Below are 10,321 nucleotides of genomic sequence, written 5' to 3'. Positions count from 1 at the left end.
TTTGAAAAAGGGAAAAGAAAAAATGAACGAGGGAGGGAAGCAAGAGAAACACAAACAGAAATGAATAATAGTTAGAGACAAAAATGATATGGGGAGAAAGGAATCACAGGGAAGGTAAATAAAGATGCAGAAATAAGGAAAGAAAAATGGGAGAAAATGCAACCCATTTACTAGTTGTGACACTGATCTCGCCCACTATGCCAACAAAATTAACGTACTGGTGTAAATCTTTAACAGGACAGCTAAAGTGTTTCTGGATACAAGTTTATCGCACCTTTTTGTTATAAAAATTAAATCACCCATGCATTAATACACTGTAATGTGTTCCTAATGATTTTGATTCGCTTGGTTTGATTTAGTTTTCAACCCCTAACTTTTTGAAGAACTGATTTTAAAAGTATGAGACGTCCAGTTAATTTTTTTAACGAAATGCTGCATCAAAATAAAATAAAAATCAGATCAACCAACAGATAGAAATTGTCTTTCATACAAGTTTCTCTGGGGGGTTTGGGAAAAAAAAAACTTAATGTCTAGTTTTGAGTAGTTGATTAGTTTTGATTTCTGTTGTTTGTGTAAGAAACGGCGTGTTAAGACTGAAGTCAAAATTAATTGTTAGCATCCCATCAGAGCTCTATTTCTGGTACAGCAACCAAACTATTCAGGTCTACTGGGAGGCCTATCTGGTCACCTACCAAGCATTTCAAAATAAACAAATTTAGTTTGTCAATTATACTTGATAAGCTATTTGTAATTTGAGAATTTGATAATTAACTTTTGCTTTATTATGACGACTCTCCCCTTCAGAATTCAGGAAAATCCAAACATCTTTCTATGGATCAACATGTCAAATATTCCCAATGCATACAAGGATCCCGTCAACCTATTTGTCACTTTATGCCAAATAAAGTACTGGGCAACTCACTATTGAAATAATACAATATTGTATAAATTAGGCAAGGTGTAAACACCCCACCCAAATCTCAACCAGTCAAGGAAAGGAAACTGCCTGTATCGGCAAGATGCTTCTCCACAGGCTATTAATTTTGAGGGATGAAATTACTGAGTACTGTCAGTCTCCACCCACATCTCAAATGTCAGATCAGCCTTTTGACACCTTCAAATCAATAAACTGGCTGAAAAGCTGATCATGTCTTTTTCATTTCAAAATGTTAATATAAAACCAGTGAAGTATTGATTTAAGTTTAAAATGGGGTTAAATATAATTTTTACTCCGTCTACAAATTTACAAGTGTTATGAGAACTTCTCCTGTGCTGATTCCAAAATCACAATCTTTCCACTTTCGTCCCTTATACTTTTAATTCAAGAGTTTGGTGGTTGGGCTGTAGGGGAATCAGGTCTCCCAGAAATTTAAACTTAAATATTTAAAATTCTACTGTACTTGCAAACAAGAGTCCAGGACAAAAGATGACTGTGTAAATAATGTCTTTATTTAACAGAACAGGGTGGAAATTTCACATCTGTTGCATACCTGGAAGGGAAGAGAGAAAAAAAACCTTAGTAGTAGAAAAAAAAATCACTTATTCAAAAGAAAAATCTCAAGTTATTACTCGGCCATTGAAAGAAAATGGAGTACATTGCACCTGGCAAAGCTCTAGAACGCTCATTCGTCAGAAAGAAATCAGTTTAAAGTCAATTCCAGTTACAGAAAGAATTTGCTCAAAAATTGCACATCCATCCTTTTGCTTTATTTCTTTCTTTTCCTCCAAAGACTCTCCAACTTCCCTTTAAAATGACACAGATAATTAGAACCTTTAAGGTGCGATTAAATCTCAAACTAGAATACAAATGTTTGTCTCATCCTTCATTCTAACCCGCATATGAAGGCATAGTACTCAGTGTCTACTGCAACTGTAAATGTGTTATTCTTTGATATGCAATACTACTAATGTTTCTTTTTTTGCTATACATGCTTATTTTTTCTTTGGCATTATCAAATCCTAATGTCAAAAACTTCAGAATGTTAATAGTTTGTGTGGCACTCATACTGAAGTTTTAATTTAAAATGATAAACTTCAGAAAAAAATCGTGTAGAATAGTAAACAAAATTAGGAACAAATTCCTGATCAAGTCAAAGAAATTCCTTATTAGCTGTAAAAAATAATATATGTTAATATATTATTTCAATCACTGCCTCATGGGCCTCAGCTGCACAAAGCATTTTGTTGGCAACCAAGCTCTTGAATAAGTTATACATTTTTGTACCAGATGGCCTCTTGTCATGCAACTGGACCATAAAACAATTATTACTATATGGCTATGGAAACTGAAGAATATGCTCTACATTACCAGCATCTCTGGCCAAGCAAAATTTTAAATTCTTAATAGAAGAATAGTTTTAAAGATAGATTTTAACTAGATGGGACTAATTCCCCTCTAGCCTCACCAACAACCACATACTCTGGAAGATAAGAGTTGGGGAGACGATTTGGACACAACTCCAGCGATATTGCTGCCCGTGCAGAAACTTGGATCAGAAAACAGTACATCCCTAGTCTCCAAACTAACTGAAAATAATACGTTTGGAAACTAGTGTCAGACTCAACCGCTCCAAGTCAGCTATAATTACAACCAGATGCAGAGTAATCTTTTGCCCCAACAACCTCTCAGCTATTCCCAGAACTTTGGATATGATATACTAATCTAATAACTACTCTGCCCCCACCTGCCCCAGCAAGTTTAGCTTTCACAATTCATTTATTTTATCACATAAACCCTGCACTTGCTTTGAGAATGTTTAAAATTAAAACTCAACAGATTGAATTCAGCCTTCTGTAAATTCTAATCAAGCTTTTCAGGACATAGTTATAGGCACTGAGCGCTGCTGGGCAAAGATCTCCAGGAAATATACTTATTAGGTTTCTTAGTCCATCAATGTAGTTTTCAATTTATAACCTAAAATTTGTACTAGTGCAAGGCCCGAATTTTTGGTGTTTATCTTTTCACTGAATTACATTTCCAGAACTCAAATATCTAATTGGTTAAGTTTTATAAAGATGTTATACTTGGCAACAAAATGTCAATGGAGAGGATGAGAAACTTCATGCTGCTTTATTCACACACCCAATTTGCTACCAAAGATAATTCACTCTTTCAAAAAAGGAATCCAGTGCCATCTGAAATTCCAGAAAGCTTTCCCAATGTTAATACAGTAGTGCCATAACAAAGTCTTATTTGCGACCAAAACAATGGTACAGCCATGATTAAATTCACCAAGTACAAGACAGATTTTCATTTGAATTGCAATTTTTCTATTCCCAGCCATACATCATTAACGCCCCCCTCAAAAAAACACAAAAAATATGAACACGGTTTACCTTTAGTTCATAGTTCTGATCATTCTGTTGATTTGGTCTTCTCTGTTACCAGCATCACCACCCTCAACAAAGTGCGTTGTCTTTTTGTTCATGCCACCACGGGGCGAGGATAGTTTGAAGGGCCACAAGTAATTGTTAGCCATTTTGAAGTTGTTGCCCACTGTGTAGATCTCATGGATCAGATCTTCAATACAGATTATGCCATACTTTCCTGAAATGTAATAATTGGCTCATTTGTAACAATTTATCATTTTTTTATTTGGAAATGCATGTTAAGTTTCATAATTAAAAGAGAGAACTATACCAGAGGGAACCTCCCCTCTGCCTCCTAGCACCTGGTTCAGGCAAGTGATGCAGAAACAAATTGACTGGTAATAAGTAAAATGGATTTCAAACCTTACAGAAGGGAAAATCAGTTTAAAACCAGGATATCATTACCCATTCGACCAAGAGGAGAAAACCTTCATTTTGTTAGTTCAACACTATGTTTGAACATCTGTACATTTTCTTGTATTCGTGTTACCTTGTGGTAACTTACAGCTCTTTTGTAGATTTTAGATAGAGTGCATCTTTGCTTAAAATGTAATAAATACACATGATTTACATTGTGCTCCACTTGAGAACAAATTAATCAAATCAATCCAGTTATAATAATCCATTCTTCCCCTTCAGAAAAAGAAACAGTGCTACAATAAAAAAAAGGATTTGGAAAACTGCTGAATGTGCAGTACCATTTAACATCATTATCATTTTATAGCCATGAAGCCTCACTTAGTGTCCAACTTCTGCATTTATTGCCATTTACTACACAACGCATCATGGCCCCTGCACAAAATAGTTTGTACCAATTTTTACAACAAACTTCAGATAACAAATAACTGCAGTGATGCAAGTTGTGTTGTAAACAGAGGGAGTTGGGGCTTTGAAGTGAGACTTGTCTGTACCATTACCCATGGATCTGACAATCCGTTGACTGGTAATGACAATTCCCTCCCAGAGTAGTTCCCAGAGACAACATCTAACCAGCCCAACATCAAGCAGACAAACTGCTGGAAAGTTATCCCCCATGGCCTCCCTATATTAAAAGAACCAGGGACCCAGTAACTGACTTCAGGTTGCTACCCTAAGCCAATTATAAAATGCACCTTGGTTCCAGACAATCAATGCTCAAGATGATTGCACTGCAGCAGCCTTGTTTATTTAAACTCTCAGAGACCATCGTTGATATGTCACTGATTCCATTCCCAAAAACTGATGGTTGTGGAATATTATTTTGGTTCCTTTATTACCGGTTCACTCGGGCAAGATCATCAATGAAAAATGTTTATATCGCATGCTACATCTTCTCAGTTGGCAATTGTGTTTCCCAGCATCACTGTTTTCAGTCAGCAATACACGTGAAGAGTTAGTGCTAGATTTTTTTCCTGACCATCAAGTGTGCAGCAAGTTACCAGGTTGTTTTAGTCAATTACACTGACATACTCTTTTAGAATATGCACTCACAGCAACTTGTAAAAGGAAATGGGATTACTTCTGATGACTTTAAAATGGAAATATAACCAAAAGGCTTGTTATCACACAGCCAAGTCAAAAGGTAATGAATGATATGAAGGTAATTAGATATTCTGAGTCTTTCAACGGATCAACTTTGCATCAAATTTTACTTCCTAGTATTCATAGATAATGAACAGAATGGCCATAGCATCACCCATTTCCCAGCATATTCAAATCAATCCCCTTTAGGAGCCCAATGAGTGAAATATGTGACAGTATGATCAAGTGTTCCACACTTGGGCAGTGGAAAAAGGCAGTGAGCTTGAGAAACACAGTTGCAATTGCAAGAGTCAACACTGTTTCTTGCAAGCCGAGAGGCAGGACATGCACCTATTTTTTTTTGCTGTGTCATAATTCGCAAGTCCTTATTTTTGCAAAATATACCGTATACGAAAATTTCCAGTTTTACAACAGCGTCTGTATGAAGAAACACTGCATAGAAAAGATAAATCCGACAACTCCCTACCAAACAATTTTCTTCTCTCCTGAAAGTTGTGGTACCCTGTTGTATGCTGCAAACTACAAAGAACTTGCCACATACTGAAAATGCCAACAGCAGAATTTTAATTTCTACATAACCTCAACAACAAAGGGATCATGGGGTACATATACTAAAAGTAGCGACGCAGGTTAATAAGCCCATAAAAAGCAAACAGCACTGGGGTTCATTTTGAGAGAGATAGAATTGAAAAATAGAGACGTTATGTTAAACTTGTATAAAACCTTGGCTAGACCACACTTGAGTACTATGCATTTCTGGTCGCCATATTATAAGAAAGAATATAAAGGCATTGGGGAAGGTGAAAAAAAGATTTATAAAGGATGAGACCAGAACTGAGAGATTATACCCATCAGGAAAGCCTGAACAGAAGGGGGCTCTTTTCTCTAGAAACAAGCGGCTGAGGGGTGGCCCAATAAAAGTCTTTAAAATTATGAAGGGGTTTAATAGGGTAGATGTAGAGAAAATGTTTCCACTTGCGGGGAGATCAAAACTCAAGGAAATACAAGATAGTCACAAATAAATCCAATAGGGAATCCAGGACAAACTTCTTTACCCAAAGTGTTAAGAATGTGGAATTTGCCACCATAAAAAGTAGCTGAAGTGAATAGCATAGCATTTAAGGGGGAAGCTAGATAAGCACGAGGGCAAAAGGAATAGAAGCATATGCTGCTGGTGTTAGATGAAGGGGGGGTGGGAGAAAGCTTGTGCGGAGCATAAACGGCAGCATAGACCAGCTATGTCAAATGGCCCTGTTTCTGTGCTGTAAACTTTATGTAATCCATCCCCCAGCAATCACTGGGAGCCCAGCATTTATAAAAGAATATCTCAAGAGGCCAACAGTCCACATGGTAGCCTGGATAAATAGCACATTAGGGATACTAGTTTGCAGCAACTGGTATTATAAATTGACTCATGTCTTGTCTCTGTAAAACGTATCATTAGCATACACAGGACAGAGTGGAACCAATCCACAATCTCCCATAGCACTTCCAAAGGCTTGTGTATAAATCCTCTACCTCCTTGGTTGGGGAAATCACATGAGCCAGTGCAGTGGTAAGAATAACAGATGGATGAAGTGCTATAATGAAAAAAGATTTGCTCAATTTGTAAACTTCTAACATACATATTACCAAGCTAACCCAGTACCAACTAAATGAAAAGAACCTTACCAAGCTGCTTTTCAATCAGGGAATTGTCAGTGAGAGCAATGCGTTGATGTTTGATCTTGCCAAAGCCTCGCTTGTAGATCAATTCACGGACAGACTTTAGATTTGGATATCTAAAAAATTAATAGGGTAAGCATTAATGTTAGTTTAAAAAAAGTCAAAGTCCTATGACATCCCTTCTCCTGGTTAAACTCCCAATGCACATATTAACAAGTTGTATGTCTGAATTTCTGGTTTCTCTTGTTAATCAGGCTAGAGCAGAACTGCCAAACAAAATGTAATTGGGAGATTTCCCCCAATGGTTCAGTATATAGCAGGTTTCAACTAGGCAAAGACATGGATGGGAAAGGAGAGCAGAAAAAGAGCAAGTGAGATCATGCATTTACATGGTACTTTTACAACCACTGAACCTCCAAAAGTGCTTCACATCAGTTAAGTACTTTTGAAATTTGACCAGTATTGTAATGAAGGGAAAATGCAGTAGCTAATTTGCGTACAGGAAGGTCACAAACAGCAATGAGGTTAATGACAGATAATCAATTTAGTTATGCTGGTTGAGGGACAAATATTGGACAGGACACCAGGGGCTGTTCTCCATGGTATTTTTAAAATATACCCGAGGGAAAGAATGTCTCAATTGAAAGAGATCACCTCCCGAAAATGCAGCAGTCCCTTGCTACAGCATTAAAATATGAGCCTAGATTACGTGCTTGGATCACAATGGGGCTTGAAACCATGACCTTCTAACACAAGATGCAAGAGTGTCACCACTGAGCCAAGGCTGACTCCAAGACACAAACTAATGATCTCAGCATCCTGGAATGGGGAGGGGGGAAATATGCCAGTAAGTAGGGTCCCCATTTCATGAGTGCTATCCAGCAACCTTCATTCAAAATGAACATGTAAAATTTTGGATGGCAAAAGAATTGGGCTCAGCTATTTGATGGCAGAGGCTATAACAGTTGAATGACATTCTGGCTTAAGCACAGCCAGATGCCCCAAGTACCAGGGAGCATCTGATGACATGGAACCATGCAAGGTGTCAATATCTTCAGGAAAGCATTTTTTTTAAGAAAAAGTAAAAGTAAATCATTTGTTATTTAGTCATCAAAGAATACTAGAAAATTTCACAATGAAGTGATCAGAAATAGTAAAAGAATTGGCAAAAAGGAAATAAATGTGTTGTTATTTCTCAGCTGCTTGAGGTATAGTATAGTAAACCCTACTATGCTAACCACATCCATTCAGAAGGCATCATACCTGGTTTCACACTGACTGCATTTTCAACTTCACCTTTTAGTACAAATACAATTTCACCGTTGCTAATTGTTTATTGTCTAATCACATACCCCCATGCAATGTATGGCTCTGCAATACGGAGCATGTTGATTGAAGCTTTATTCAATTTCACAAACACTCCATTGAAGATCTGACGCAGTCGTAGGAGCTGAAGTACCTTGCGGACTTTAGGGCTAACACCATTGATTCTGTGAAGTCATAAATTGAAATTAGATAGATGCAGTAACATTTTACTTTAAAAGTAGTTATTGTTTATTTTCTTTCAGTTTGTAATGGCTTAAATAAATCAGGTAATTTAATTGAGGAAAAAGTTTATTCACCTGTAGTCACAGCAAATAAATAACTGCACATCAACACTTACCCTCGAATACGAATCACAAAAGCTAGCCTGGGTTCAGCAGGGACATAGTAATTGTTAGCTTTGCGTGCCATTCTGGCAAGGCGGATCTCACGTCTGTACATTTGCTTGTATTCCTTGTGGTAACATTCAGCTCTCTTGTAGATTAGTTTTCTCTGCTGTCTATTTATCTACAAAAAAGTGTATTTTTGCTTAAAATGTAATGAATACACATGGTTTACTATACTCCACGTTAAAGGAAAATAATCAAGTCGTGAAATAATCAAATCGATCGAGTTATATTCATCCATTCTCCCCACCACCCCCACCCTAAAAGGACTAGAAGTACTGAAGTCATCAGTGTACAAAAACAGTACCATTTCACATCATCATCCGACAGCCATAAATTAACTAAGACATACTTAAGTGTCCAACAACTGGACTCATCATCATTTACTGCACACACCAGAAGTTGTCAAACATAACATTTATTTATGCCAAAATGAACCCGATTGACACTTTGCAGACCATGAACTTAATTACTACATAACAGAATTCAAATATTGACCATTTACAATGTCACAGCATTAGTGTGTCTTACTACCAGGAAAAGACGCGCTGAAATATTTCTGTAACTGCATCGACTCAACATCTATACATCTCATTTATTAAGCATGATCACCATTGCTGTTAGCTTAACCCTCTACAAGTCACATCCCTCACAGATCCCTAGTTTTGGAGCCATATGTAACTTTTCACCATAAATCATAGAAATTTATAGATTGGAAGGAGGCAATTTCAGCCCATCATGTCTGCACCAACTGACCAAGAGCTATCCAGCCTAATCCCACTTTCCAGCCCTTGGTCCGTAGCCCTGTAGGTTATGGCACTTTAAGTGCACATCCAAGTATTTTATAAATGTGGTGAGGGTTTCTGCCTCTACCATCCTTTCAAGCAGTGAGTTCCGACCCCCAACACTCTCTGGATGAATAAATTTCCCCTCACATCTCCTCTAAACCTCCCCTCTGTACTTTAAATCTATGCCCCCTGGTTGTTGACCCCTCTGCCAAAGGAAACGGTTCCTTCCTATCCACTCTATCCAGGCCCCTCATAATTTTGTACACCTCAATCAGGTCTCCCCTTAGCCTCCACTGTTCCAAAGAAAACAGACTCAACATTTCCAATCTTTGCTCATAGCCAAAATTCTCCAGTCCAGGCAATATTCTCGTAAATCTCCTGCTTAATTATTTCAACCGTTATGAAGTGCAAGATATGCGAGGCAATTTAAACTCTAACTTCAAATATGTGTTAAATATGTATGATTAAAGCAAAGATAGTCCTGCAGAACGTAATGTTTTACAAACCTTCTTTTCTACCAACAAACGCTTGATGCGTTTGGCCTTCATGACTGCAAACGCCTGGCGCTTTTTCAAAAGGCTTTCAGGGACAGATGGCACCTTCTTCCCTCTGGTAGAAATGAAAGAATACAGAGATGGACATGTAGATAATGTACCATACATTAATACTCTCAATACTAAATAACCAATGCCCTGGTTTTGCTACAGATGTTAGACAATGTATATACGTCCTGATACAGCAGCAATTGAAAGTAGATTAAGCCATACCGATGTATTTAAGTGCTATCTATGGTAGGCCACAGCCTGGCCGTGAAGGAACACTTAGGTATAGCGAATATACCCGCATATACAGATATGCCAAGAAACAAAATACTTCGAAGATCTTGGTTAGTTAATCGCGTCAAATCAAGAGCCTTTACAATAAGTGAAAGCCTCAACACTGCGCAATGAAGCTTCGGTACATGCAGAAGTTCGGGACTGGAGGGGTACATCACCACAGCACTGCACCCAAACCATTAAACTGCAAACCGAATTGTATAATACATTGGTGGCTCAACACACGAGAATATCCTGTGGGTGGTGAGCGTTAAAAGTTGAGGTTTAAGTGCGGATGGATTCGGATTTTAAGACACTCGATTCTCCACTCACTTCGTGTCCGCCATGTCACCGCCGCCGGGGGAAAAAAAAGAGGGAGCAACGCATGCGCGCAGGACACTTAAGCCCGGGCCGCGGCAGCTGTCCGTCCTGTTGCCTGAATCGATGTTGCAGC

The 10,321-nt window shown here is 38.0% G+C and overlaps 1 protein-coding gene across 2 annotated transcripts; it reads right to left on the bottom strand.

Moving 5' to 3' along the window:
- Positions 1–1,394: 1,394 nt before the first annotated feature.
- Positions 1,395–10,299, bottom strand: rpl7 (ribosomal protein L7). 2 transcript variants are annotated; one of them, XM_070891196.1, is made up of 7 exons: positions 10,201–10,299; positions 9,559–9,661; positions 8,219–8,385; positions 7,908–8,045; positions 6,562–6,671; positions 3,337–3,547; positions 1,395–1,490 (listed from the first exon to the last, which is right to left on the bottom strand). In XM_070891196.1, exons 1-6 carry the CDS (start codon positions 10,212–10,214, stop codon positions 3,339–3,341), a joined length of 741 nt encoding a protein of 246 aa, XP_070747297.1. In that variant the 5' UTR covers positions 10,215–10,299; the 3' UTR covers positions 1,395–1,490; positions 3,337–3,338. The 2 variants fall into 2 exon arrangements, with proteins under 2 accessions (XP_070747297.1, XP_070747303.1); XM_070891202.1 differs by lacking the exon at positions 1,395–1,490 and adding an exon at positions 1,586–1,744.
- Positions 10,300–10,321: the final 22 nt, after the last annotated feature.

This window comes from Pristiophorus japonicus, chromosome 1 (assembly GCF_044704955.1).
Source record: "Pristiophorus japonicus isolate sPriJap1 chromosome 1, sPriJap1.hap1, whole genome shotgun sequence".
NCBI classification, from domain to species: domain Eukaryota; kingdom Metazoa; phylum Chordata; class Chondrichthyes; family Pristiophoridae; genus Pristiophorus; species Pristiophorus japonicus.
This window is presented reverse-complemented; position numbering and strand designations above follow the sequence as displayed.